The 27,469-nt window shown below is 66.5% G+C and overlaps 3 protein-coding genes across 8 annotated transcripts; 1 reads left to right on the forward strand and 2 right to left on the reverse strand.

The window, feature by feature from the left end:
- Positions 1-5,836, reverse strand: SNX11 (sorting nexin 11). Of its 4 annotated transcripts, none has more exons than XM_083809438.1 (7): positions 5,622-5,836; positions 3,955-4,003; positions 3,587-3,673; positions 3,145-3,245; positions 2,802-2,900; positions 2,404-2,616; positions 1-1,085 (listed from the first exon to the last, which is right to left on the reverse strand). In XM_083809438.1, the coding sequence occupies exons 2-7, from the start codon at positions 3,973-3,975 to the stop codon at positions 944-946; spliced, it is 663 nt and encodes a 220-aa protein (XP_083665564.1). In that variant the 5' UTR covers positions 3,976-4,003; positions 5,622-5,836; the 3' UTR covers positions 1-943. The 4 variants fall into 4 exon arrangements, with proteins under 4 accessions (XP_083665564.1, XP_083665567.1, XP_083665565.1 ...); XM_083809441.1 differs by lacking the exon at positions 5,622-5,836 and adding an exon at positions 5,010-5,590; XM_083809439.1 differs by lacking the exon at positions 5,622-5,836 and adding an exon at positions 4,791-5,590.
- CBX1 (chromobox 1) lies at positions 4,788-19,081 on the forward strand. 3 transcript variants are annotated; one of them, XM_083809449.1, is made up of 5 exons: positions 4,788-4,809; positions 11,013-11,188; positions 11,692-11,869; positions 12,563-12,657; positions 13,309-19,081. In XM_083809449.1, the coding sequence occupies exons 2-5, from the start codon at positions 11,049-11,051 to the stop codon at positions 13,451-13,453; spliced, it is 558 nt and encodes a 185-aa protein (XP_083665575.1). In that variant the 5' UTR covers positions 4,788-4,809; positions 11,013-11,048; the 3' UTR covers positions 13,454-19,081. The 3 variants fall into 3 exon arrangements, with proteins under 3 accessions (XP_083665575.1, XP_083665573.1, XP_083665574.1); XM_083809447.1 differs by lacking the exon at positions 4,788-4,809 and adding an exon at positions 5,987-6,155; XM_083809448.1 differs by lacking the exon at positions 4,788-4,809 and adding an exon at positions 6,025-6,155 and having other exon boundaries at positions 11,016-11,188.
- Positions 17,614-27,469, reverse strand: NFE2L1 (NFE2 like bZIP transcription factor 1). Its single transcript, XM_083809437.1, has 6 exons — positions 27,357-27,469; positions 26,281-26,792; positions 22,481-22,696; positions 21,831-21,920; positions 21,296-21,457; positions 17,614-20,846 (listed from the first exon to the last, which is right to left on the reverse strand). The coding sequence occupies exons 2-6, from the start codon at positions 26,788-26,790 to the stop codon at positions 19,500-19,502; spliced, it is 2,325 nt and encodes a 774-aa protein (XP_083665563.1). The 5' UTR covers positions 26,791-26,792; positions 27,357-27,469; the 3' UTR covers positions 17,614-19,499.

Here is a 27,469-nt window from a genome sequence, read left to right on the forward strand (position 1 = left end):
TCTCTTCTACTTCATTTTATTTCAAGTCAGAGCACGTCGGCTCTGCCTTCACCAGTGCTCAGGATAGAGGAAAAGGTGCAGGAGAGCACAGGGAGCAGCAGCAGGAGTAAGCAGAGCCCAGGCGCTGCCAGACACCGACTCCAAGGCCGTTGCACGCTGCTTTGCTCCGAGCAAACTGTGCCCTGCCTGTGAGACCCCCCCAGTCCCTTCCCCTTGTCACTCCCGTGTTCCCCACTGTGCGTGGCAATCCGTGCGCTGAGCTCTGCTCTCCTTCAGGATCCCAGCTGGAAGGGGCGGCCCCGCAAACACCTTGGGGAGACAAACTGCCCCCCCTCGCCCCCCAGGGGTCTCAGCGCTGTTTGTCCCAGCCATGTGCAGCCCAGGGGCCAAACGCTGCCAGGAGACCCCATGGGACGCAGCCCGCGGGTGGGCTCTGCGCTGCTGAGACCAGCACCCCAGGGGCTGCACGGGGCAGCCGTGAGCAGGGCAACGCAGCCTCCATGCAGAGGGGACAGGGGACGAACCTGAGGAGCCGTGCCGGGCAGCGGCCAGCTCCCCCTCCCCGTCTGAGGCCCCGCATGTCACAGCGCGTCTCACCCTGCCAGGAACAGCGGGCCTGGCTGCCACTGCGGCCTGAGCGAGCCTGCTGCTGCCCCGCGCAGAGAGCAACGGCCGGGGGAACAACACACACAGGGTTCACTAATCACTAGGTCCCCTCTCTGAAGAGAAAAGCGACACGAACGCGCTGCCTGGGACGCCGAGGGCAGCTGAGAGTCAGCAGGGAGAGAGAGCCCGCGAGCCCCAGACCCACCGAGCCAGGACGAGGCTGCGGTCCCGGTGCAGCCCCGGTCCCGGCCCGACCGCCCCCCCGGCTCGGCCGGCCGTCCCTCCTCCAGCGAGGGCTGCAGGTCCCGAGGAAGGCAGGCGAGGTCGCTAGAGCCATTTACTGCATCTCCTGCGCTCCGCCCAAGCGCTCGGCCGGCTCAGCCGGGCTGTCCGAGCGGCTGTCGTCCATGCCGAAGTCGCTCCAGCGCGGGAGGGGCTCCAGGCAGCTGGGCCCCGGTGGGCCCCCCGGGCCGGCACAGCTGAAAGGAGAGGACGGGTCAGGGCGCAGGGCCCTGGGGAAGCGGCAGGGCGCCGGGCCCCCCGCGGCCTCGCGGCACAACCCGCCCTGCCCAGCCACGGCCGCTCTCCCGGAGCCCCGAGCAGGCGCGGGGACGCTGCCGGTAGCGGGAGGCAGGCAGCGCGGCCAGAGCCACGCCACGCACACCCACCCCTGAGCCTGGGCTGCTGCCCTCCCTCAAATCCCTTCCTTAAACCCCAAGTGCTCTGTTTAAAAACGGGTCTCATGCTGGAGTCCAGACCCCTCTTCCTATTTGAAGGACCGCAGGTGCTGGGTGGCGCAGGAAACCAGACAAAGCTCCCTGCTTGGCAGGTGTCTTATCCGAGGAGGACAGGGACCCAGAGCACCTCTGCCACCACACCATGCTGCCAGCGAGCACAGCCGGGGAACCCGCGCTGCTGCAGGACCCGGGCGTGCAGGTAATTAATGCCTGCGCCTGTTCAGCCTCCCGCAGGGGTGGCAAGGGTGGTGCAGGGTGCAGGGTGCAAGGTGCAGGGTGCCCTCCTGTCCTCTGCTGGGCAGCTGACCCCCACGTGCACAGCACCAACACCTGGCTGCGCGGGGGCAGCCCCCCCGGGGAGGTGCCTAACTCATGCCCACCGCACAGGCAGGGCTCTGCGGCTGATGGGGAATCGCAGAACTTCCTTCGGCACGCTGCAGGCACCCAGACAACGCACGGAAGGCCCGTGTTGTGAAAGCCTCAGCGGCTCCTCACCACGGAGATTAGGGGAGGAAAGCATCCAAAGACGTCTGTAAACCACAGCTTAAGTTCTTCTGGGAGACTCAGCTCTTCTCCACTAAGCCCCGGCCATGGCCAGAGCAGGTCACCCTGCAGGCAGCCCGGAGGGCGCTACAGGAGATGCTGGCGGCAGCCCAGGACAGCCAGCCCTGCTCCCCTCCTGCCAGGAACCCTGCCCGCCCGGCGCGCCGGGCTGGGGAACACGCGCTCAGCTTACACGACTGCAGCAAGGACGGGACAGGCAGCTCAGAAACACTCAGGGGTCTCTGTGAAGCCTGGCAGCTTCTCTCACGTCACAGCGGGGGCTGTTTGCTACCAGTGAAACCCCTGCACGGGCACCGACCGTTCTGAGCCGGGCTGTAGCCGGCCCTGCAGCCGCAGGCGAGGGGCGGTGCAGGCAGCAAGTCCCCAGCTGCCTCGCAGCGCTGCCGGGCGCCGGGTCTGCTCAGGCCGGCACAAAGCAGCTCCGAGCACCGCGCGGGAGCCGGGGTCTGCCCCGCCGCGTGCCCTCGGGTCGGCCGCTCCTTTCCCTGCCCGTTACCTGCCGTGCAGATCCCCGCCCGGCAGCAGCGCGGGGCGGCTCTCCTCCTCCTGCGCCCAGCCGCAGTTGGACATGGCGTAGTGCAGGATGGCGTCCGTCACCGTCTGCGCGCCCTGGCCCTGCACGCACGCCTCTATCTCGGGCACCGAGAGCTGGCTCTGCAGGAAGAGGTGTAGCCGGCTGTCGGAGAGCAGCACCACGTTCTGCACGACCCTGCGCGAGGGGAGAACACAGTGAGCGAGGCCGGCCTCGGGGAGCACACGGAGCGTGCCCGACAGCTCGCACACCCCACGCTGCCATGGTGACCCCGATGGCTCCACCGCCGCCACACAACCAGCAGCGTGCCCTCCTCTCCCCTGTCCAGCCCTCGCAGAGGTGGGTGCAAGAGCCTTACTCACTTTTCCAGGAACTGCTGCAGTCCCTGTCTCCGCTTCTCGATAAATTCATCTGTGCTGCCCACAAAGAAGGCGGACTTCCCAGGCAGCTCTGGGACGGGCCTGCAGGAAGAAAGGTGCAGCAGCTCAGGGTCAGATCGCCGCAGAGCCAGAGCACGGAGACACGGGACACGGCGGGGGCAGCAGCTGGATGCCAGGGCTGCAGGCGTCCCGTGTCTGTGTCTGGGGAAAGCCCCCCCCCCGCTGTTCCTGTCCGTATCTGTTCAGAGAGCCTGGGGGATCCCCGGGGCCGTGGAGCCGCGGCGCGTGGCCGCAGGTGGGGGAGAGCAGGGAGCTCACGGCTTACACCAAGCCAGCATTCTTCTGGAGCTGCCGCCGCAGCCACACGAACTCACGGTACCGGCGCCGCACACATGAGGTCTTGGCAGTAAAGGCCTTGCTGTTGGTCTGCAAAAACAGAAACAAAAGCACGGAATAATCCTGACTGAGGGCAGCAAGGCAGCCCAGGGCAGGGTCTCAGCCGCTCAAAACCCTGAGCTCAGAGGCTACAGAACCCCCCACTGGCCTCAGGGAGCACTGAAGACATGAGAAGCCGGATCTCCGACCACACGGGGCTGCCGCAGAGGCAGGGAAGGGCTGGCTGAGGGCTCCCCTCGGGGCAGCCAGGGCTCTGCTCCTTCCGTCCCCACTCAGCACCGCCAGATGTGCCCAGGTAGCTCCGCTCCCGAGCCTCCCGCCCGGCACGACCGAGCTCTGCAGTCCACCCCCCTCCACCAGTCACAGCTTACATGGAGGAAGATTTTATAATCCACATAGGAGTTCCAGGAGCCTTCGTTCTGCACGCGGGGGTCTTGGACACGCACCGTGGTCAGCTCCTGCGGCACAAATGCTGCCTGAGCACCGGGAGGCTGCACCAGCATCGCCCCCCCCGCCACGGTGCGCCTGTGGTGCTTGTCCTGCCCCCAGCAGCACAACGCCCGTGCTGGCAGCTCAGGAGCCCCCAGCCCCTACCGCCCTCGGCACCAGCTGCCCCTCGCAGACCCTGCCCGGCGTTCAGCGCCCCTCACTGCGGCGCTCAGACCAAGACTGTTCACGCCCCTGCTGCCCAACTCCAGCCCAGGAGCAGACAAAACCACAGAGTCAGAAGGACTCTTACCTCCTCTCGGCCCTCCAACATCCTAGAGCCAGAGCCCAGAGGGAAACATCTGTGCAGGGGACAAAGGATTGAGTAAGGCGAGAGCAAGCGCTCCGTCTTCAGGACCTCCTGCGGGCCCCGAGGAAGCCCACGCCTCCGTCCCACGCTGCCAGCAGCTCTCCAGCCCCAGCTCTACGCACAGCTGGCGCTCTCCCCGCAGCCACCACAGTAACAGGGGTGCCTGCAACTCTGGCAGCCCACCGGAGAGCTGCTGCTGTCCTGCGCAGGTGAGGCCGGTTCCCGGCCGCCCCCTCAGCACACCCCCCGTTAGCGCCCGACGCAGGCAGGCCGTTCCGTTCTGTCCCTCCCCAGCTCTTTCACAACCCAACCAAAGCAGCAGCAAACTCAGCTCCACGATTTCCCCCTCCGGGTCGATTTCACGTCTGCATTACAGCCGCAGCACGCGCCGTGCCCCGCGCCCCCCAGCACCGCCTGCCCCCCGCAGCAGCAGCCCCGCAGCAGCAGCCCCGCAGCAGCAGCCCCGCAGCAGTCCTGCTGCCTTTGCTGCTGGGCCTCGCCGCGTGCCACGCCAGCCCCGGCCCTCAGCACGGCCCTGCCGGACGCCGCCAGCTCGCTCGCCACACCACGGCACGCTCCGGCAGTAATTCCTGTTCCGCAACAGCAGCGCGGACTCGGTGCCAGCGCTTTGGGGAAGGGGAGCAGGAGGCAGCCCCTGGCCAGGAGGGGCACGCTCCGGCCCCCCCCAGCCCTCCGAGGCAGGGCCCTGCCGCCACGCTCGGCGCAGGCCGGGAGAACTCCTGGGGGGAGCTGGGACACCGGGCGCGTCCTGGATTCACCTCGGGATCGTTTCGCAAGGTCCGGAGCCCCCGGGGTGACCCGGCCGCGCGGCACCCCGCCGGTCACAGCCCTGGCCCCAAGGGACACGGCTGCCGGGGGGGGGGGGGGGGGGGGGGGGGGGGGGGCAAAGCAGCCTCCACCCGTTCCCGGCCCTGGCGCTTCGCCTTTCGGGCCCCGGGAGCTGCCAGGCGCCGGGAGCCCGGCCCGCATCCACCCGCCCGGCCGCGCACCGAAGCTGCTCTCAAGACGGAGCCGATTTCAGCCGGGACCGGGGCCGGGGGCAGCCGCGCTCCCCGCCCCAGGAACCCGGCCCCGCCGCTCCGCGGGGGCCGTGCGGGGCCTCGCCCGGCCGCTTCGAGGCGGAGCGCGCGGGGAGCGCAGAGCGGCGGCGGCGGGGGAGGGCCCCGGGATCCCGGGAGGCCCCGAGGGACCCGGGCCCGCTCCGAGCAGCCGGGGCTGGCCCCGGGCAGCTCAGCCCCCGCTGGGCCGGGCCCGGCTCCTCTCCCGGGCGGGGCTGGGGGGTTGGCGGGCGCCCAACAAGGCCATGGCCCGGGGCTGGGGGCACCGAGGGGGGGCGGCCCCGGCCCCGGCCCCGCCGCCAGCCGCAGCCCCGCCGAGCCCCGGTAAAGCCTCACTGAGCCGGAACCGATCGGGGGTGGCCCCGGGACAGCGCCTAACGCCCCGGTACAGGCCGGGGGGGACCGGGGCTGGGGCTGGGCCGGGCCCTCCCCACGTCCCCGCCCGGGGCTCCGGGGCCGCGCTCCGCGTTCCCCGCCCCAGGCACACGGCCCCAGCTCTCCAGCCCCGGGCCGCTCCCCCGCCCCCCTCACCTCCTCGCGCAGGACGCGGCCCCTTTAAGCCGCACAGCGGCGCGGCGGCCTTATAGCGAGGGCAGCGTTTCCCCTTCCGGCTCGGGGTGCGATGGGAGTTGTAGTCAGCGCCTCAGGCAGCGGGCTGCGGCCCGCACACTTCAGCCACCGGCGGCCGCTCCACGGGGCCCCGCCGCGCCCCGCCGTGCCCCGCCCGGTGCCGGCCGCCCGTCTCCGCGCCGCGGCAGCGGGAAAGAGAGGCCCGCGGTGTTGCGGGGGGCGGCGGCGGAGGACTACAACTCCCGTGGTCCCCCGCGGCGCGGCGCGGCGGCTCCTCCCGCTCCGCTCGGCGGCGCGGGACTACAGCCCCCAGGGTGCCCCGCGGCGGGTGCGGGTCGCGGCGCAGGCGCGGTGCGCGCGGCGGGTACTGGGGCTGGCCGGGCTCTTTTGTTCGACGGAGGCGGACGGAGCGCGCCAGGCCCCGGCCCGGCCCCCCCCGGCCCCCCCCCGCCGCCCGCAGCCGCTTCCTCGGAGCCGTCGGCGGCGCTGGGCGAGGTGCGCGGGGGCGGCGGGGGCCGGGCCGGGGGCGGGGGCAGCACCGGGGGGGGCGGCGGGGCCGGGGGGGGCCGGGGCCGGGCAGGGCCCCGCGGGGGCAGGCGGCGGGGCCGGGGGGGGAGCCCCGAGGTGCCCCGAGGGGGCCGGGGCCGGGGCCGGGGGGGGCCGGGGCCCGGGCAGGGGTCGGGGCTGCGGGCGGGAGGCGGGGGCCGGGGGGGCCGGGGGGGGGCGGCCGCCGGGCAGCGCCGGGCGCTCGTTGGCGGCAGGGGGCGGGGGGCGGGGCGGGGCCGGGCCGGGGGGGCCGGGGGCAGCGCTGGGGTCGGCCCCGAGGCCCCGGTACCGCCCGGTGCCGGCGGGGCGGGGCCGAGCCCGGCGGCCGCTGCCCCGCAAGGCGAAGGGGCCCCGGGGCCCCCCCGCGGGGTGCGGGGCTGTGCGGCGCGGCCCGGTGCCACCCCCCCGGGGCAAGGGGGCGCCGGGCCGGAGCCGGGAGCCCCGCGGCACCCGGGGCGCTGTTTTCTGCCCTGTGCAAGGGGGCAGGAAGGAGGCGAGCCCTGCCTCCGCCGGCGTCTGCCTGCTCTGAGGGGGCCCGGGGGCTCTGCCCGCGCCCGCAGCCACCCGAGTCCCTGTCTGCGGGACAGGCTTTGTGCCTCGGCTCCCCGAGCAGCGCTGCTGCTGCTGCGCCTTCCTCCGGAGTCCGGAGGTGCGTTCCCTCGTGGGTTGCGATTTAACTGGAAATGATGTGGCTGCGCCTGAAGGCTGCGGCTTTTTGTCAGCTTGGGCTCCGCTCAAAGGCTCGAGCTTTCACTCAGACTTCCCAGAAATGTTTTCTGCTGCGCTCAGGTTCTGGAGAGTGAAAGGCTCAATGTGCTGCTTCCCACTTCAAAAGAATGATGCCTGCTGCCTTTCCCTGGCGTGTGTGGAGTAAACTTGGCGTGCTCGTAAGCCTTTAGAGAGACGAGCGATCCTCGCCAAGTTTGAGGAAGGCAGGAGGAGGAAATGTTTTAAGTTTAAAACTCATTAAAGTTGAGCCGCGCTGTTAGTCCTGTAAGACGCAGCTCAGGGAGCTGCTCTGTGCTCAGACCGAACCTCTGCGTCTCCGCGCTGCTGTTGCGGGGGTCTCCTTCCCCCTGCTCACCCCCCGAGCAGCTCGGCGGGAGGCAGCCCGGGAGGGCTGGGCAGCGCCTCGCCGGCTTCCACAGCAGCAGCGCTGCGGGGCCGGGGGCCGTGTTGCCACCTGGGTGCGGTTCCCCAAGAGATCTCGTGAGCCCAGCGCCTGCCCCTTGCTGCCGTGCTGCAGGGATGTGCTGGCAGCTCTGCCTCTCGCTCCCCTGCCTGCTGCTCCCGTCCCAGAGGAGCGGGCTGCTCTGCGCACCTTGGTGCTGGGCCTCCTCCTTCCTGGCCCTTTACTGGAGTTTGAATTCTTTTCAAGTGGCTTAGGTGTGTCCTGGATCCTTTTCCTCTTAGCTGCAGACCAAGAAGTCATTCTTCTGATCCTTCCCTGTTCTGTTTTCCTCTTCACGAAGGATTTCAGCTGTGCCTTGGGCGTTAGGTAAGAAGCAGCAAATGAAAACGGAAAGATTTAGGGTAGGACCATCCTGAGCCTAGAAATCAGACTTCTCGGTGTGAGCCAACTTCGTCCATACACGACGTACAGAAAACTGGAGCCGAATTATGGGAAACAACACGCTGCTAGCAAGACCTCTTTTGGGCTCAGGGATCCACCCCCAAATTCTTTAGGCATGAGCGGGCTCAGGAACCAAGAGGAGCCGTCCACCCTGTTCAGACGGCCCAGGCAGGGGCACGGCCCAGTCCTGCACCCCCGTGGAGCAGCTCGGTGCCAGCGCGAGGCGTTTGTTAGGAGCTCCAGGGCCAGGAGCCCGCCTGCGGCCGGCCTTCCCCCTGCTGCCTTCCCAAGTCGCCGGGGACTGTCCGAGCTCTGCAGCTTTCTCCGAGGAACAGATGCCAGCCGGTACCCTGGGAGGCTGCGGCGTGTTTTTAATAACTCGGGGCGGGGGGGGGGGGTTAATAACTCGGGGGTTCCTGGTGGCAGAAGGCTGAAATCCGTGTCAAGAGCTCGGCTCCACAAAGGCACCCCTGGGCTGGGGCGAGGGCACAGCTCGGGTGCTTTGTGGGTGAAGCCAGCGCGAAGTCCTCGCCTCGCTGGGGCTGAAGTCCCTTTGTCACACTGCTGGCTGCAGTGCAGCGAAAGGCTGTGTCGCAGCTCGCCTCTGCTGCCGCCTTGGAAGCTGGAGCCTGTGCCCTGCGAGCGGCAGGCACCGGGCGAGCGGCAGGCATCGCGGGCTGCGGCCCTTACCCCCCCCCCGGCACCCCCTGGCCGCAGGCTCCGGGGCTGCTGCGGGAGCAGGGCCAGCAGCACGCCCGGTGGCGGCCTGGCGAGGCAGGAGCAGGACACAGGAGCAGGAGCAGGCCGTGCTGCACAGAGCGGGCCTGGAGCCGCCGTGTGCTCGCCGCCTGGTCGCGGAGGGCGGCCCCCTGCAGCCGCACGTTTGTCCCTGCCTCCCTCCGGCAGGGCTTCTCCAAGGCTCCTGCCCTTGCATCTGCGCCTTCCCTGCCCTTCCCGCAATAAGCGGTGGCTCCGCAGCGCAGTTTGTGCCCGCGCCGCTCTGGAGCCCCTCTCTTCTCTCCCCGTGCCTGCCTGTCCCGCTCGCCGCCTCTGGCCCCGGTGCCTCCCCGCTGACCGTGGCCGGGCTCCGGTCGCGGGCGTTCTCAGGAAGCCGCCCGGCGCCCCGAACGCAGCCCTGCTGGGACGGGGCGCCCCGCCGTGCCCCCCGGGCCGCATCGCTGGCGCTGCCAGGAGCCTCCTTGGCCTCGGCCGGAGCAAGGGGAGCACGGAGGGAGGAAGGAGCCGCCGGAGGAATTCCAGAGTGAAACACGACCCCAGCTTCCTGCGGCAGCGCTGGCTCCGGCCTGGGGATTAGGCGCTGGCGGCGGCTCCGCATTGTTGTCGGCCCCGCCGCACCCGGCCTCGCCTGCGCCCGGCCTCTCGGTGGGGGCCTCGGGAGGGGAGAGCCTCCGCGGCGCGGCCCCATCTCGGTGGCTGCTGGCGGCTTGTGCTTCTCCCCCGAGGGACCGCGCAGGAAAACTTCATCACCCGGAGCTCGGTGTCCTTTGTGGGTGTTTGTTTAGTAAAGGACCCGGGAGCGGCGGCACCCACCTGGGGAACGTCCCTGCTGCCGCTGCTGGCGCGGGCGGGCCCGGGGGCTTCTCACCGCCTCGCGCAGCGCCTACAGTGGGTCCCGTCCCCGCCTCTGGTGACCACTGGAGCTCCCTAAGCACTACGCAGCGCCTGCAGCGGCAGAACAAGCTCTTCCCTGTCCCCACCTGCAGCCCGGTCAGGGTTGGAAGCAGAGCAATAGCGAGGCCCAAAATACAACCACGGGAGCCCGGCGTGCGGTGCGCCGAGCGGCGGAGCGCTCCCCTCTGCCTGGGCTTTCCCGTGCGCCGTGGCTGCCCCAGGGTCCTGGCTGCGGGGTGGCAGCACCGGCAGGGTGCTCTGGAGCGTGCAGGCGCGGCCGCGCTCCCTCCCAGCCCCTTGGGGTGGCCTGAGCCAGTGGCTCATCCGCTGAGCTCGGCGGCGTCTCTTTCTAAGCCTCCTCCTTTGAGCGGGGCTCTGACGGCAGCTGCGTGGCTCGGCACCATCCCGTGCAGGAGGGCGCCCGGCCGGCTGCACCCCCAGAGCTGGGACCTGCCCAACTCCGGCATCTCCTTCGGCCGGTGGAAATCCGCAGCGGTTTTGTGGTGCCTTACAAAATAGCCCCGATTTGCACAGGTTCTGTGCAAAATTCATGCGGCCTCCTGGCCCTCTGGTCGGTCAGAATCGGTGCAGCTTGCTCTGTGCGGGCTGCTGCCCGGCCCCAACCTCGGTGGAGCAGAAGCTGCCGATGAGGCTGCAGGTGGGGGGCTCCGCGCTTCTCCTGGGGCCGAGCGGGGCCTCCCCGGGGGCTGTCGGCGGGGCTGTCCCCTGGGGACCCCCAGGCACGAGGGCACGGCTGCAGCGCGCCGCTGGCACCACCGTGCTGGGGGCGGGCGGCCTTGGGCCGGGTCAGCGCGTCCTGCGAGCCCTGCTGCTTCCCGGGGAGCGCCGGGGTTACGCGGGAGTCCACGGCTGTTCAAACAGCTCACAGATAAGGAGGTTAGGAAAAAAAAATCATCTTTAGGGTCGGTGAGCTAGGTGGATCTCCTCGCGTACGTGATCCACCGGCGGGAAGAACAAGGGGAGCTCAGGACCAGGGACTGTGACTTGTGTTTAACCGGGATTAACCGATTATTAACTTCTAATTGATGTCAGCGGCGAGCTTTCTCCCTCCCGCTGCTGTGTAGCTTTGCAGATCTTTTCTGAGCCGAGCCGAAGGGAAGGTCGGCGAGGTGGGGACGGGGAGGGAGGAGGCCGGGGGTGCCGGGGACTCAGCAGGGGACGGGCAGGGCGGGGGGCAGCTGGCAAAGATTCTGCGTCGCTTCTGGAGACTGGTGGGCAACACGTGGGAGCGGCGAGGTTTGGGAAGTGGTGTGTGGGAAACGAGGACGGCTCCCGTCTGGGCATGGGTAGAACCAGGCGGACTCTGGTGGAGAAATAAGGTGCAGGGGGCACAGAAAGGCCAAAGCCGCCTGTCAAAAAGGCGCCGCGTAAAGGCAGCAGCTCCCGCTGGAGCTTCCCGTTTGTCTCCGCTGGGCAGGACCGCTGTGGCGCGTCCCTGCGCGCGTTTCCTGCTTCGTGTGTGCCTCTTTCCCCTAAAGCAGCGCTCGGTGCCGTGCTTTGCCTCTGTACCCGGCATGTTTGCTCCCTGGCAAAGGCCAGCCCGCCTTGACACACACCTGTCGTCCTCTCTCCCCTTCCAGCAGCGTCGCCCGTAAGCTGAAAAACTGGCCAGCACAATGGGAAAAAAACAGAACAAGAAGAAAGTGGAAGAGGTCTTAGAGGAAGAGGAGGAGGAATATGTGGTGGAGAAGGTCCTGGATCGGCGAGTGGTGAAGGGCAAGGTGGAATACCTGCTGAAGTGGAAAGGCTTCTCCGAGTAAGTGCCTGCGGGGCGGGCGTTGGGCTGCTCCGCTGCGAGCATCTCTGCCGTCAGCTCCCCGAGCCTCTCCGAGCAGCTGGCTCCGTCTCCCCGTGCCTCCTTGTCTGTAAAATGGAGCTACCAGGCCAAGAGCGGTCGTAATGATATATATATATTAGAAAAAAAGGCGGTGCTAAATGTCTTGAGTTCTAATAAGGGCACTGTGAGCCCAGCCTAGGTGTAAAGTCCCACACACGGGCTGTGCAGTGCCCTGGTGGTCCGGTGAGGCTTCCACCCCTTTGATGGAGCGTGCAACAAGCAGCTGGATAAAACGGATGGCTTTTCTTTCCCGAGAAGGGAAGTAACTGCCCTGGCCTCTGGCATCCCTGCCCTCGCCTGTTTCGTGGGGCGAGGACACCACCGTCCTGCTGCTTCTCTCAGCATTTCTGCTCGCCCCGCTGTCCGGGACTTTGCGTATGCGGTCCCTGTGTGTAAATCTAAGCTGTTGGCTTTGGTTGCAGTGAGGATAACACATGGGAGCCAGAGGAGAACCTTGACTGCCCAGACCTCATCGCAGAGTTCCTTCAGTCCCAGAAAACCGCACATGAGAGCGAGAAGTCTGAGGGAAGCAAACGCAAAGCAGAGTCTGACACGGAGGATAAAGGGGAAGAGAGCAAACCAAAGAAGAAGAAGGAGGAGGTGAGACAGGGTGGGGTGTCTGTGCTCAGCTCCCCAGCTCTGCACTCGGCAGGGTGTCCGGCAGTTGGAGTAGCCTCAGTCAAACTGTTCTGCACAGAGGGGAGACCGTTCCAGTTCCGCGAGGCACAGCCAAAGCGCTTTTGAAAAGCTGCAGCTTTCAGGGGAGGCATGAGCTGTTCCCTAGGCCAGGCCTCTGAGAGAACCCAGAGCTACTCCTAGCACTGGATTGAGAGGCCAGTTCTTGAACCAAAGAAGCGTGGAGCCGCAGCTGCTCTTGAATATCTGCACAAGGGATGAAATGGGAGGCAGGGGTTGCCTGTTGCCCCTTCAAGGGAGGGAACAAGGCGAGGCAGAGCCTCGCAGGGTGCTCATAGCTGCTTGGGACAAGGGCTGCGCAGCCTGGATTGCACCCCAGGAGCTGCTGAATCTTGGCCAGCCTCAGTTTTTGTGGCCAGGCCTGGGAAATCCGGTCTTTGCAGCGCGAGCAGGGCACGCGGTCCTGGGGCAGCTCACCTGAGCGCAGTGGGCTTGCACCCGAGTTGTCGTCTCGGTGCCCTGCTGCCCTTAGTCCGTGCGGCCCGAGCATCCGATGCGCAGAGCCTTTGTGAGCAGCCTGCAGCGCGTCCCGGCGACTGGAAGCAGGGCTGCGGCTGTCGCCCTTCGATGCTACAAGTGGGAACTTGTCTCTTGCAGTCGGAGAAACCGCGAGGCTTTGCCCGGGGCTTTGAGCCGGAACGGATCATCGGTGCCACGGATTCCAGCGGGGAGCTCATGTTCCTGATGAAGTGGTGAGTGTGTCTTGGTGTCTGTCATTTCTTCACTTATTCTGTGCCAGAGAGGGAAGGACCTGCGCCTGGGGAGTCCCTGCTACCTGGCATGAGATCTCTTGCGATGGCGCTGCTGCCTGAGGTGACCCTCTGCGCTGAGGCTAACGTGGATGTGAAACGAGCAGGTAGGGCCCTTGGGGTTGCGTGGCTCTTAAGATGTCCCCCGCAGCAGGCGCGAGCTTGGGGCGAGAGAGGGGCATGGTGTCGTGGTGCGGGCCGCAGTTTGGACGGCTGCGCCCCAGGAGAGCTGTGACGATGACCGCGTCCCCGTCGGCCGTAGTGGAGCAGGGCTTGTCGCTGGCGCAGGTGGGAGCCAAAGCAGCCAGGCGGAGGCGCGGGAGCCGCTGGCTCCTGCGGTGCCTCAGAAGCACAGAGCGGCTGGGGCAGGGCTGCGGCTTCGATTGGGCTGCTGTCCCCGTGCCTGACGACCCAGAGCCCGGGCTCCGTGCTGCTTCTCCCGGCTCCAGAGCCGCTCGGGAAGGGTTTGCCTGGATCCCCCAAGCGGCCTGGGGACTGCTCCGTTTTCCAGCTGCTTCTTGATTTCCTCCGGTCTCCACTTCTGCCGCCTCTCCTCGGCAGCCCCCTAACTTGCACCTCTGCTCTGGCCTGTAGGAAGAACTCTGACGAGGCCGACCTGGTCCCTGCCAAGGAAGCCAACATCAAGTGCCCCCAGGTGGTGATCTCGTTCTATGAGGAGAGGTTGACGTGGCATTCCTACCCCTCAGAGGACGATGACAAGAAAGAGGACAAGAACTAACCCCTGGCACCCGCTCTGGCCAGCCTTTGTATAAAGATCTGAACTGTGGGTTTGAGCAAGAGGGAGAGAACGCAGCTCTGCTCGGTCGGGAGCGTAGAGATGGCTGGAGAAGATGCCCTTTGAAGAGACCAGTATGGTTTCTGTGCCCTGCAGCTGCTCAACTGCTTTGTGCAGCTTCATGCTGCGTACAGATTCAAACCAGCCCGGCTCACTGGGGGGGAGGGAAGGGCAGGGGATGTGGGGGGGTGCAGATGTTTGTTTCCAGGCTGTCCATTTTGCAGCTCGTGGGAGAGGAGGCAAAGCCCCTTCCATGAAGGACTGTCACTGGTGATGGGTGGGCTGGGGAAAGGGAGTGCAGACGGATACTGCTTGTTCTTCAAAGACCATCTCAGCAACCCACAGCCTTCTTCCCAATAGTGTTAACTCTGCATTTTTACGGCGTAGCATGTGTGTAGTTTTGTTTTTTTTTTTTTCCTTTTGCTATTTACTGGTGTATCGGTTTGGGGGGCTGGGGGGGAGGGACGTGGGGTAATCGGGTCTCTTGTTTAATTGGGGAGGGAGGGAGACGACGTCTGGTGACAATGTTCCAGATCATTTCCAGATCTTTTTTAGAACCTGAGTTCAAAAAAAGAAAAACAGAAAAAAAAAAAAGAAAAAAAAGAGCCCAGTATTGATGACAGAACTAGGGAGACAGGGACACTGACATGAGACTGAAACTGTGAACGTCCAAATCTCTGGAGCCAAGGTCCTCAAAGCCCTGAAAGCAGTTTTTAGGGGGGGAGGGGGGAGAAGGGGAGACTTGTGAAAATGCAAACTTGTGATTCGTATTGTCCTGAAGCAGAACTGCCAGTTACTGACACATGCATTGTATGTGGGAGGGTGGGGTGCGGGGTAGGAATGGATTTTTAACCTCTTAAAAGCCTTTCTACCCTTCTTTCCATTACAAGGTGCTATTTCTCAAAATCGGGGGGAGAGAGACTTCTGACTACTTGTTCCTTTTCTCACCGTAATTTGACTGTCCAGCCAGCAGCATGGGGATCCCTTCAGTTTTATCGTATGGGAGAGAGAGGAAATCAACAGCAGCACAAGGAAAATCAATTCCATATTCTCCCATACCAAGTGATTGTAGGAAGCCAGACGTTGGTGCTGGTGCCAGATGAGTTACCCTGAATCTTCTGAGGGTTTTTTTTTTAATCCAATTTATTACAAATACTGAACTATTTAATGTCTGGAGTCATGAGCCCCACCAGACTCCTGGCACCTCCTTGTAGGGTGGTATGTATCTAGACTTGCATTGTACAAACCTTTTTTTAAAAGCATGTGTTTAGGTTTCTGTGAAAACGTTGTTTAAATGTAAAGTACGTGTTTGGATTTTAACTTCATACCAAGCTCTGTCAGTTTTTTGTCTCAATAAAATTTTAGATTTATAATCCTGATTTTTTTCTTCTCTACCTTGCTCCTTCCTCCAGCTCTTTGTGCATGAGATCAGTGACGAGGTGTAGAGCAGGTCACAGAGGGAAGTTAGCCTGCAGTCGCGGTTCGTGCTGAACGAGGTTAGCTCTGATGCAGCCCGAGTTAGCCGCTGGCTCTGATCTAGGTGTCGGCAGCAACGGGAGTTTCGGAGCAGCCGGCGGCAGCTTCTTGTTCACTGTGACTTCCACCTGAAGAAGAGAAGTGTCGCAGAGGAGCTCAGTGTCTAGAGGCCAGAGTCAAGGAGGCGCCTGGAGGCAAGACGAGCAGCTCTGATTTGGGACCTGTTTGATGTGCTCCAAGATCCTGCCTGAATGGGAAGCGTGCGCTGCAGCTGCTCCGGCACCAGGCTCACCCGCGGTGCGCGGTAAGTGCCCTTTACTTCAGTTCTCCTCTGAACGTTGAGCAGACTCTGGCACTTTGCACTTACAGACGGGTTTTTAAAGCTCTGGCAATGATTCTGGTGACTGGTTGAAGATGGCAACGACAGCACTTCTCTCTGGGTTTGGCCTTGCTGGAAGGCCACAAGCTCTTGTGTATGGACCCACCCAAACCCACCCACCTCTGCCCAGTCCGTCTGGCAGTAACAGACAGCAAGGGGTCAGAACTGTCCTGAGGAGGACGGTACTTTCTGGCGCAGAAGGTTCCAGAATTCGCAGGGTGTGGGACGGAGCAGGGAGCAGCAGTGAGGTTTTGGGTGGTGTTTGGCCGCTCTGCCAGCGCCTGCCAGCACTTAGGGCTGCGAAACGATGCGGCCCATTGAAACCCGGGCTCCTCGCAGCAGCACGGCCCATACCCAGCGGTGCTGAGAAATGCCTTCCCTGCCCCAGCAGCCAGCAGCAGCAGCAATTAAACCTGTATTAATCACTGGAGTTGGAAGGAGTAACGTCCACTTAATTGAACGTAAGAGGGCTGCGGCTCCCTGGGGAGGCGCTGGGGCGATCGATGGCCGCGGGAAGCTGGAAGCTGCGTGCGGCTCAGTCCCGGGCTGGGCCTCGGCTCCTTGGCTCTGGCTGGGGCAGGGGGCGAGAGGGACGCGGCACCGCCCGGGGAGCTGGCGTCGGTCCCTCACGGTGCCGAGCGCTGCGAGTGATTTGTGCCTGGGAGGTGGGTGCGGGGCCTGCCCCGCTCGGCAGCGGGCTCATCGCTACGGGCTGGAGCGGGGAGGCGCGGGCCGGGCCTGCTGCTGCCTGCGCAGGGGCTGCGCTGGGGGCGCGCACGGCCGGACGCTCGTTAAATCCAGGGCGCTCGCCGAGATCAGAGGCAGGAGGCCCCGCTGGCGGCTAAGTGCTTCCTGCCTCGGAAAATGAAAGGTCTGCTCTTCACCTGATTAGGGGCTGGCAGGCAGCCTGCGCCTCTGACAGCGCAGGGCACGCCGGGGAGGGGGCAGTGCTGCCAGTGAGCTGCTCAAGTGCGCGTCCGGCCAGCCCCTCGCTGGGGGTTGGGGTCCAGGCAGGGAGCCCCGCTCCTGGGCGGCTGACCCCATCTCGGAGGGCTGGACCCTTCCCTGAGCGCCACTGGGGTGGGGGAAATCCTCTGGGCTTTTTTTTGGTTTTCTTTGCAAGCCGATACTAAGTTCTAAAACAGGCCCTGAAGTAATAGCTGAAATAAATCCCCTAGGGCCCGGGAAGAGACTGGAACCACCTCAGAGCGTGTATTTTAATGCTTTGCGTTCCCCTTGGCTGAGCTGTTAGCTTGTGTGGGGCTGGCCTGGGCTCAGCGCCCAGCTCCCGGCAGCAGCAGGCAAACTGCTCCCTGGAATGGAGGCGGGGAACTGCCAGTGCTGCAGGGGAGGTTCAGTCCCGGGGGGAACCACGTTTGCCCCAAGAAAGCCTCGGTGGAAGGCCGGCCTTCCCGCCCCGGAGGGGAGCCGAGCAGCGCCGTGTGGGTCCTGCGGGCAGCTGGCTGGGCGCGGGCCTGGGGGGGGGGGGGGGGAACACGGCTTTGGTGCCCCCAAGGGCCTTGTTGCCAAGCGTCCTGGCTCTCAGGGTGGGCTCTGCATGGTTAAGACTAATTTAGCTCCACCTCATGACGGCCCCCCCACTAGAGGCCAGGTGAGGGAAAGGCAGTGCCTGCCGCCAGCGAGGTGGGGGTGCGGGGGTACGGAGGCCTCGGAGGAGGGTGGCTGGATCTGTGTGCAAGCTGCTCGGTGAGCCCCAGAGCAGGAGGCCTGAGGGCTTCCCCACCAGCCCAGCCCCTTGGGCTGCGGGGCCCCAGCTGAGCGCCCCCGAACCAGAGCAAACCTCGGGCCTGTGCCCAGTGCTGGGGCCTGGACGTGGCCGAACCCAGGGCTGGTGTAAGGGCAGCGGGACCGGGGCCGTGCCGCCCGTTGGTGCGGCCAGGGGAGAGCTGGGCACAGGGCGCTGCCTCTGGGAGCCTGGGGCCATGGGGGGGAGGGCTGCAGCCTCCAGCCTCCAGCCTGTTTCCCTTCCGCAAGCACCACAAGCGAGGCGAGGCTTTCCTCTTCCCCTCCCCTGAGGCCGCTACCTGCAGGGCGGGCCGGCTGCAGCTCCTGCCCCGAGCACGAGGCAAACCCGCCCTGCGCCCAGCTGCAGCACAGCAGAGGGAGCCAGGAGCTGCTGGTGGGGAGCAGGACCCACGCAGAAACGCGGTTTAGTTTCCCTAATGTGCTTCAGCTTAAAGAAAATAAAAATAATAATAGGAAAATAAAAACATGAAACGAATGCTTGTACAGTGAATAAGCCGTTTTATTTTTTGTCCTGTGCTCACACAATCTCTCTTCTTTCCCTGACAGGTCACAGATCATTAAAATAAAGTATATAAGAGTAAAATAATTTAAAACATACACGCAGGGCTCCATTCCAACCTCCCCACACCCACATCGCCACCACTTGTGCTTCATCTCACGCGTAAGTAAAGCTGTTGGATCTCAGGAGTGCGGGATGGGGGAGCCCCGCTGTGGTCTCGGCGCGGCTGCCGCGCGCCCCTCAGGGCCGCAGCGAACGCAGCGAGCACCCGCGGCCCCCCCATGCCGCACTCCGAGACGCAGCTCCTTTCCCCACAGCCTGGAAAACGTGTGCCCACGCCAGACGTCTTCCTTCTCAGCAGCCCTGCGCTGCCCCGGGCTTCTCCAGCCCCCCCGGCAGCAGCTTGCTTCCTCTGGCATTACCAGGTTTCCTCCGTTACCACCCGCGTCTCCGCGCGCCGCTCCCCCTCAGCGCTACGCCCTCACCCCGTATCACATGCACAGGACTGGCTCCGAAAGCCATTTTAAGCTTTTCAGTTGCTGGTAAAGTCGGTACACTCCCAGCTGTGCTATATTGTAAATACAGCTTCTAGGATCGTCTCCGTGGCGGAGACCAACAGTGATCAAGGCACTACCCCCACCCCCCTCCTTAAAACAAAGGAAGTCAGACCAACACCTAGGGACAGAAGAGAATCCTATAATGTGATCACACGGTTACACTGAATCTTTATGGCAAAGAGAACATTTAGCAGCTTTGAACGTTTGGGCTTCTCCCTTTTACTCAACACAAGCACTCTAGACCCTATAGGGAAAACAGGGCGGAAGCCCTACAAAATCAAAGCGCGGTTAAGAAACAGGAATCCTAACAGATGTCTAGTTCTATAAGTGACAAGCCCACGGCCTGGGGTAGGAGCGCGCCACGCCTCGGGCTCTACCCGCCCCACGCTGCCGCACACCCGCCCCGCGCCCGCGGGCCCTGGCTGCCCCCACCCTCCCCACGTCCCCCCAAAGCGGTTCCTCGGCCAGTCAGTGGGAGAAGACAGCGTCTGCATGCAGGCTACTGCGTGCCTTCTCATCTAACGCATCCCAGCACGGGGCTGGTGCGGCAGTGACATGCTCTGTGAGTGCGGTGGGGATGCGCAGCGCACTGGTTCTGTTAACCCTTCCCAGTCCCCCCTCCCTGCCCCCAAGAGAGCCTCACGCCCCAGCTCGGTGCCCCCAAGGCGTCCCAGCTCCCCCACGCATACGGTAAGGGCTCTCCCGCAAGCCCTGCCTGAGCTCCCTCAGACTGGAAAGGGTTAATGGAAGTCGCACCACTTGCGTGTTTCCATGTGTGCACTGGTCTGATCTAGGAAGGGATGTTGGCTAATCTGGAATTAAGTCAGGTCGAATCACACACACCGATGTCAAAACTGGTTCAGGAAAAGGAAAAAAAAAAAAAAAAAGAAAAACCCAACTACCTGAAATCACAGAACTTTGGAAGTTCAGAAAAATGTCTCTCCTATAGCTTAAGTTCATTTGCTTAAATCTCTTTTTCTTACTTAAAGCCAGTTCCTAACAGTAGTTTTTCCGCCTCTGCTGATCTCCCCACCAGTGATGCCAGCTTGTTTCCTGCGCTCAAAGGATTCCAGGCTGTGGAAGGTGCTGGGCTCGCCAGTGCACTGTCCGCTCCTCCCCGTCCCTCCCCGCAGGGAGCCCTCAAACGCAGCGTGCAGCGCCCGCAGTCCCTCCTGTACACTGACCGGCAGCAGTCATGTTTGAGAAGATATATTGGATAAGAAGGCATGAAAGTTCCTCTAAGCACTTCCAGGCTCAGCCCTTCTCCAGTTCTACCTTGAGCGAGTCTCCCGCTCCTCCCGCGTGCCCCCCTCACTTCCTCCGGTCCTTCTGTTTCCTCTCCTGCCGCCTGGCCTGCTGGTCGGCCAAGGTGCGAGGTATCAAAATAACACTGCCGTCGCTGGCGTACTGCAGGGCGTACTGGTTGGGGGAGTAAGGTTGGCCGTTCTCGTCCCGCAGGCGGCCGAACACTTCCTGGTAGAGGTTCTGCACCTTTTGCTTCATCTGGCGGATAGACTTGAGGAACTCCACCTTCTCCCTGAGCAGTTTGGACTTGTCCCTCTGCAAGTCCTCCACGTCCCGTTCCAGGTTCAGGATGGTGTCCAGCTTCCTCTTGCGGCAGTTCTGGGCAGCCATCTTGTTCTTGCCTCGCCTCCTGATGTCTCGGATGAGGCTCAGCTGCGCCTCGCTGAGCTGGTACTTGGAGAGCAGCTCGTTGAACTCCTCCACGGGCAGGTTGATGATCTTGTCGTTGGTGAAAGGGATTTTCATGGCTCTGGCTCGATGCTCGTCCCTGCTCATCTGCTTGTCCAGGAACTCCGACGGTTTCTCCTTGCTGTTCTTCTTCCCTGCGCTGGGCACTTTGGGCTCCTCGGGATCCAGCGTCCCCGGCGCCATGTTGTAGGTGTGGTTGTGGCCAACGTGCTCCAGGTAAGGCAAGTAGTGGAGCTGCGACGGGTCCTGATAGCTCATGCGACAGAACTTGCTGTACTCGGGCTGGTACCCAACTGCCCCTTCCGTTTCCTCAAAGTCCACGTTTTCAGAGTCTGAGCTGTAGCCGACAGCTCCTTCCTCGGAAAACGAGGAGGAGGAGGAGGAGGACGAAGAGGAGGAAGAAGAGGAGGAGGAGGAGGAAGAGGAGGAGGAGGCTTCTGAGCTGCTAAGAGAAGCAGGACTGTGGCCAGAATCCAGAGAAAGACCTGAGTCAGAATCAAACTCTTCTTCCAGCTGCGAGGCCTGCACCGGGTTGAAACCTTCCTCAATAGCCAAGTCCATCAAGCTGATCTCATCGAGCATGGCTTCGTCCAGCAGGCCGCCCAGCGGGTCGGGCAGCTCGGGGCCAGCCGTCTCGTTGACTGTGCTGTTCAGCTGCGGGGGGAAGAAGATGCCGCTCAAGTTGGTGGAGCTGAAGGTGGTGTTGAGGCCGGTGGAGTTGTCCGGCGCCAGCTGGAGCAGGGCTGAGCTGCCAGCCATGGAGGGGCTTTCGATTTCAGAGCTGAAGAGGGAGAAGTCCTGGGAGCAGCTGCCCAGAGAGGCCTGATGCAGGCTGACATTCTGATTGATGGGAGTGTTTGGAGCGAGGCTGTAGTTAGAAGCCAGCAGGTCCCCGCCTGTGCCGTTGTACAGGGTTTCAGCGGTCGTGTTGTTCACTTCCATAGCCTGAAAGAACGGGAAACATCCGGTGAATAAACCTCGCTCGAGCCCTGCCTTTTCCAGTGCCCTTCACCACCAGCGCACACCAAGGAAGGGAGGACAATGCTTCTAGATCCCAGGGAAGGAGCTATGTCTCCAGTGACCCCAGCATCATCTGCCAGCTGCAGGAGGTTTACGACGCTGCCAGCAACACCCACGCGGGCACACTGTGTCACTGCACAGACCGGGACAGAACCAAACCAGCTGTTACTAACCCCAAACTGCAGTTCTCCGGGAATTAGGTGCTCGGAACAGCCGCTGAACCTACTTTAAATTCAGCTAAGCATTCAGCTAAGCGGTAACACGTGCCTGGAAGGGCGAACGCCTTCCCACGGCCACCCCTCAGGTTCCCCCCCCGGCCGGCATCGGCCACCTCTGGACGCCGATCCCACGTCACAGCCGCGGCGAGAGCTGACCTGCATCTCCATGATAGACATGAGGTCCTGCCACTGCTGCTCCAGGTCGAAGGGAGACTCGGTCTCTGGGAGGAGAGGAGACAGCAGGCTGCTCTGGATGCCCGCGGGCCGGCTCTCGCTGGGCACAGCTTCGCTCAGGGTGGAGACATCTGCAGCTGGAAACTAACCACGTGAGGCAGAGTCAGTCCCTGGCTGAGCAGCGGCGGCCAGGAAGGCGGCCATCCCCGGGTGCCCTTCCACCTCCAAGCCAGCAACTGCTTCTCCTTTGTTCAAAGCGAACCGGTTGCAGCTATTCCTCCGCAGTTCGCTATGAACTAATTAGAAGCAAAGCCAGAAGTCTTTAATTAATTGTGACCACCCCCCACCGCTACTTTTGCGGGCGTGATGCCTGGAGCCTCCTTACACAGCCTAACGCAATTTACTGCCCGTTCTGCGGTCTGGGTTGGGGTACGAGAGGCGCTGAAATCCCAGCGAGCTAACGAGCGCCGTCCGCAGGCTGCCAGCCATCGCCCCCTCTGCAGCCACCGCCGCTCACCTCCGAGTTCTCCCCGAAAGGGAAGGTGGCCTCCAGCAGCCTAAGGCACTCCTCCAGGGACAGAGCTGTCTGATCCTCCGCGCCAGGCACCTGATGCAAAACACAAGCGATCGTAGCCCCAGGATTAGGGAGGTGGTGGTGAAAAACAAGCTCCTACAGCACAGCTTTATTGCAGCGCATCCAAAAAGAGCCAGAGGCCCCACCCAGTGCTTCGCAGACTCCATCCTCCTGCTCCGGAGAGTGTCAGCGCTGCCCCTCAGCACACCAGGGGAGGGAAGGGAACGCGCTCCCAGCGAGCCTCACCCCCTGCCAGCGCTCGGTTTCAGGCTGGAGGGGACTGCGCCTGCCTACGCTGCACCACGCCACTGCCTCACCAGACAGCCCAGAGGCACAGCGCGAGCCAGCAGCCCTCGTCCTAGCGCCACGCCGGCAGCGACACGGCTGTTACCCTGCCCGCCTCGCCGCAGCTCCCCGGCCCGGCAGGCAGCCTGCGCCTCCCACCGTCAGGTCCTCCCGTCTGCCCGGGCAGCCCTCGCCCTGCAGAGCCCCGCACAAAGTCACGCTTGATGCCGCCGCGCCGGCAGCGGGCCGCGGACCCGGGCGCTGCATCGCCACGGGCACGGACGCCAGCAGACGGACGCGGGCGTTACCTGCGCAGGGAAGCTCTCCCCGGTCTCGCCATCCACTAGCAGGTTTCTGTCCAGGCCCTCGCTCCCTGCGCTCCGCCAGCCGTCCCCGCGCTCCCTCCCATCGCTCAGGTCTTTGTCCACTTCGCTCTCCTTCTGGCGGTGGCTGTAGTCAAAAATCTCTCGCCCAGCGCCGAGATCGATATCCTGTCTCCACAGGATGTCAATCAAATCGATGTCCTGAAAGGCAGACAAGGTTTCCTTGGGCAGGGGCAGGGGCCGGGGCAGGGCCCCCCGCGCCCGGCCGGCAGCCCCCGGCCCCAGCCCGTACCCGGCCCCGCTCCCGTTCGCACCATTCCTGCGGCGGGGCGCGGCGCCCGCTGCCCATCGCAGCCCGGGGCGCGGCCTCCCGGGGGCGGCTCTGCCCCGGCCCCGGCCCCTGCCTCTGCGGCGGGGCCGGGCGGGCGCGCTCCCCATGGCGGGGGCGGCCCGGTGCGGCGGCGGCGCAGGGCGAGGAGGCGGCCGGGCCAATGTGGCGGCGGTGGCGGCGCGGCCGCCTTGCATCAGCCCCGTGGTGCGATCCCGGCCATTTGCATAAGGGGAGGGCAGCGCCGCCGCCGCCATCCCCGCAGTCGCCGCCACCTGATGCAACCCGACCGCGCCGGGCGGCCCCGCTCCCACCCGGCCCCGGCCGCGCACGGGGGGCCGCGCCCGGCCGCCCCCTCCCCGGTACCGGCCGCGCCCCCCGGCGCGCCCCCCCCCCCCCCCCGGTACCTTTCTCATGGCCCCAGCTGCCGCCCGGGCCGCGGCGCGCTCCGCTCATGGTCCCGGGGGGGGGCGGCGGGCCGGGCTGCCCGGGGCGCGGCGCCGCGCTCGCATCCCCGGCCGGCGGCGGGAGCCGCTCCCCGCCCGCCCCGCCCCGCCGGCCACAGGTGCCCGCCGCCCCCGCCCCGCCCCGCGGCCCCGCTCGGCCCCCGCCGCCCGCCCGGGCCGGGCTGCGGCGCGCCCCGCCCGCCCCTCCCCCGCCGTTACCTTGGCTGCGGCGCCGCCGGGCCCCGCCCCGCCCCGCCGGGATGCGGCGCCGCCGGGCCCCGCCCACCCCCCGCGCCCCGCCGGGGGCCCCGCCCCGCGCCCGCCGCCAATCCCCGCCGCCGGGGGCCGCCGCCCCGCCCAATCGGAGGCCGCGCGGCCCGGAAGCCCCGCCCCCGGCACGCCCCGCCCCGCCCCCCCCGTGGCGCAGCGGGGCCGCGCCGGGCCCCGGGCCCCGCCCCTCCGGTGACCGCGGGGAGCCGCCCCCGCCCCCCCCCCCGCCGCCTCCCCCGGCTGCGGCACGGCCGGGGCCGCGCCCCCCCCCCCCCCGGCCCTCCCCGCCCCGCGGGCGCCGCCGCAGCACCGGGCCGCGGCCCGAGCGGCCCCGCCGCGCCCCCCCCGGCCCGGCCGCCCCCCCCACGCCGGGCGCGGTGACCTTGGGCCGCGGCCCCGGGCCGGGGGAGGGCTGCGGGGCGGCCCCGGGGCCGGGCGGCGGCGGCGGCGGCCCCGCCCCGCGGTGCCCCCCCCTTGCGTCCCCGCGGAAGCGCTCGGGGCCCGGCTCCCCCACACCGGCAACGGCGCCTCCCGCCCGGCCCCACCGCGCCGTAGGGCGAAGGGAACGGCCGGGGCCGGGGCCGGGGCTTTGTCCCCGCAGAGCGCCCGGGGCAGCCCCGCGGGACCGGGAGCCGCCCCCGGGAGGCCGAGCCCCGGCCCCGGCCCGGCCCCGCCGGGAGCCCCGCGCCCTGCCCGGCCCCAGCTGCCGCCGGCCGCCACCAGCCCCGCTCCCGGGGGAGGCCGCGCCCGCCCCGCGCCGCCCCAGCGCCCGCCCGGCTCCACCGGGCCACGGAACGGGGCTAGGCCCCGGCCCTGCGGGGCACCGGGCGCTGCTGCTGCCGGCACGGCCCGGCGGGGGCGGGGGGGTTACAGCGGCACGGGGGGGGAGCACCGGGGGGGGGGGCACCGGGGCAGGGCCCTGAACCGGGACTCCGGGCTCTGGAGCGTCCCCGCGGCAGGCCCAGGCCCAGGCTCCGGCCGCTGCCGGCCCCGGGGGAAGGCGGCGCCGTGCCCGTGCCGAGGCGGGGCAGCCGGGCAGGACGTCCTGGGCCCGGTGCCACCGGAGCCTCCCCTGGCCCCGGAGCCCGGGGCAAAAGGCTGCGAGGAGGAGGGGGCCCGAGGGGGCCGAGCAGGGCGGCAGAGTCCGCGGGGCCGGCCGGGCTGCCACAGGCACAGCTCTCCTGCGCTGCCCCGGGGAGTGGCCAGCCGGGCGGACAGCCAGACAGACACACGGACAGCCGGACAGACACACGGACAGCCGGACAGACACACGGACAGCCGTGCTCTGCCCGCCCGGGGCTTCCCCCCCGGGGATCTCCCCCAGCAGGGTGCTGGGCCCCGCGTGCTGCTGCTCCCGGCCCGGCTGCGCTCTGAGGCCCCAGAAAGCAGCAGCGCTGTCGACCCCCCCGCCCCTCGGCCTGCAGGTGCCCTCTCCAAAATCCGAGCCCGCTTCCTCCGAGGCTCTGCTGGGCAGCCACAGCCACGGCACGCTCCCAGGCCCCAGGTCTGCAGCCAGGAGCTGGGGGCAGGGGGAGGAGGAGGAGGAGGAGGAAGAACAGGAACTGTTCCGCAGGCCGCACGTGACCTTGCACGGGGCACTCCAAAGTCTCCCTCGCTTCCCAAACAAACCTGCCTCTCAGCTACGGGGGCAGAGCCCAGCCGTGGGGACGCCTGCGCTGTGCTCCGAGGCGGCGGCGCCTCCCGGGACCCCTCCACAAAGTGGGCACAAGGCCCGGGGGGGGTTTGGGCTCGGTCCCACGGCTGCCCACAGCCATGGCACCGGCCGCTTGTCCTGCGGCAGCGCCACGCGAAACAACGGCCACCATGGTCCCTGCCGCGTGCACGTGTTCACACCGCTCACACCGCTCTCTTTACACCATCTCCGGCCTCCCGCTGAGCCAAAGCCACGTGATGAGCGCCCACAGCATCCCCGAGAGCCGCCTGCAAAGCCCCCCGGCGCCCCTGCTGGGGACAGGGACCGCGGCGGCGGGGTGGCTCCTGCCCTCTCCACGCCCCGACTCCTCGGCAGCTCGCCTGAGCTTAGACCCGACCGATTTAGGAGACAGCAGCAACGCTGGAAGCGCCCGACGCTGCAACTCAGCACTAACGTCCTCCACACGGCGTGGCCAGGGAGACGTCGAGGCTGAACGTGCCGTGACAAAGAAAGCAGAGCCAAAAAGCACAGAGAGGAGCAGCTACCAGGGACCGGGGCTCGATTGCGTCACAGCATCTGAAAGGTTATGCCCAGACAGAAAAATAAACCACTTTCCAGTTCACCTCTCCCCACCCCTCTGTGATGAAAACCAAGCCATAAACATCTCAACTGGACGCGCTCCAGAGCCGAGTAACCCAACCACCCCGCCGACACCTGGGCCGGGGCTGTTACCCAACGCCTGTGTTTATTTCCCGGCGTTATTTTATCGGTTTCACAACACAAAGCTACGTGCACGCGTTGAAGCGCTGGCCCCGGCCCGTTCTCCCCTTCCAGTACCGCTTTCAGACCAAGAACAAAGCCAACACAAAGGAAAAACGACCCCGCACACGCACCCGGAGCCCCCGACCGCGCCGCCCCTCGGCCCCTCCAACTCCCCGGCAGGAGCCTGCTGTTCCCACGCGCTAAGCACACGCCGCGCGCAAAGCACCGCTCGCTTCGGCGGCCGTCGAAGCAGCGAGAGCCGGCCCGGCCCGAGCTCTCCAGGAGCCCCCCCTCTCCCCCAGCACGCGCACAAGGAGCTGCCTACCTCTTTGGTCAGGTCCCCGTTCACCGGGGGAGCCACCGCTCCCAGGTCCTCCAGCTCCTCCCCGAAGCCCTGCTCGGCCCCGCTCTCCCTCACGCCGCCGTCGGGGCCGCCCCCATCCTGCAGGCCGCCGCCGTTCTCGAGGGCGATGCCGGCGCTGGGCTGGGTGCCGGACACGGAGCCCTCGGGGTCCCTGTGCACCAGCCAGGCGCTCACCTCGGTGGTGGGCACCTGGAACCTGTCCAGGGCCCTGACCTGGTTGAGCAGGCGGCGAGCCGTGAAGTAATAGTCCAGGTCTACGCTCTTGGGGTGGATGCCATAGCCGTCCAAGGTGTTGCGCAGGTTGTGGAACTGGGTCTGGGTGTAGGCCGAGCTCTGCCCGAGGATGATCTCCCGCAGGGGGGGCAGCTGCGAGGTCAGGTAGGTGTCCACGTCCACGCGGACACCGATCAGGCTGAGCAGGATGGTGAACTGGATGAGGCCTTCAGTGAAGTATTTCTTCAGAGAAAGCATTTCTGGGGGGGAGCAGGGCGAGGGTTAAAGCCCCACCGGCGCGGCGCAGCACAGCCCCGCCGGGCCCCGCGCCCCCGGGCCGCCCGCGTGTCCCGGCCCCGCCTGTCACCACCCCAGCGGCCGGGCCGCGGGGCCGGGCTTGGGCGCCCGGAGCTCAGCGACGGGACGGCTCCTGCGGGCCCCGCCGGGCACCGGAACCGGACAAGGCCGGGGGGGTGCCCCGGGGGGGGGTGTCCGGGTGTGGTGTCCCCGGTCCCGGTCCCCGCGCCCGGCCCGGGCCCGGCCGCCCCTCGCCCCCCGCCGCGGCCTGAGGGGACGGGATCGGACCCGGGGCCTGCTCCCGCAGCCGCGACCCCACCGGCGGCGCGCGGCGAGGCCCCGCCGGGGCTCCCCCCCCCCCGCGGGGCACCGGGAGCACGAGGCCCCCGCGGCCCCTCCCCGCCCCGCCCCGCCCCGCGGCCCCCCCCGGGCCCCGGCCCCGCGGGCCCCGCCCGGGCCCGTCAAGGCGCCCCCCGCCCCCCGGCCCCGCCGCCCCACGCCCCCCGGCCCCCGCCCCCCCCCGCTACCCGCTCGCCGCCGCCGCCGCCGCTCGCTCCCAGCCCCGCCGCCGCCGCCGGCCCCGCTCGCGCTCCCCGCCCTGGCCCCCGCCTCCCCCTCCCGCCTCGCGCGGCCCCTCCGC

The sequence above is a fragment of the Anser anser genome (genome assembly GCF_964211835.1).
Source record: "Anser anser genome assembly, chromosome: 23".
Taxonomy (NCBI): domain Eukaryota; kingdom Metazoa; phylum Chordata; class Aves; order Anseriformes; family Anatidae; genus Anser; species Anser anser.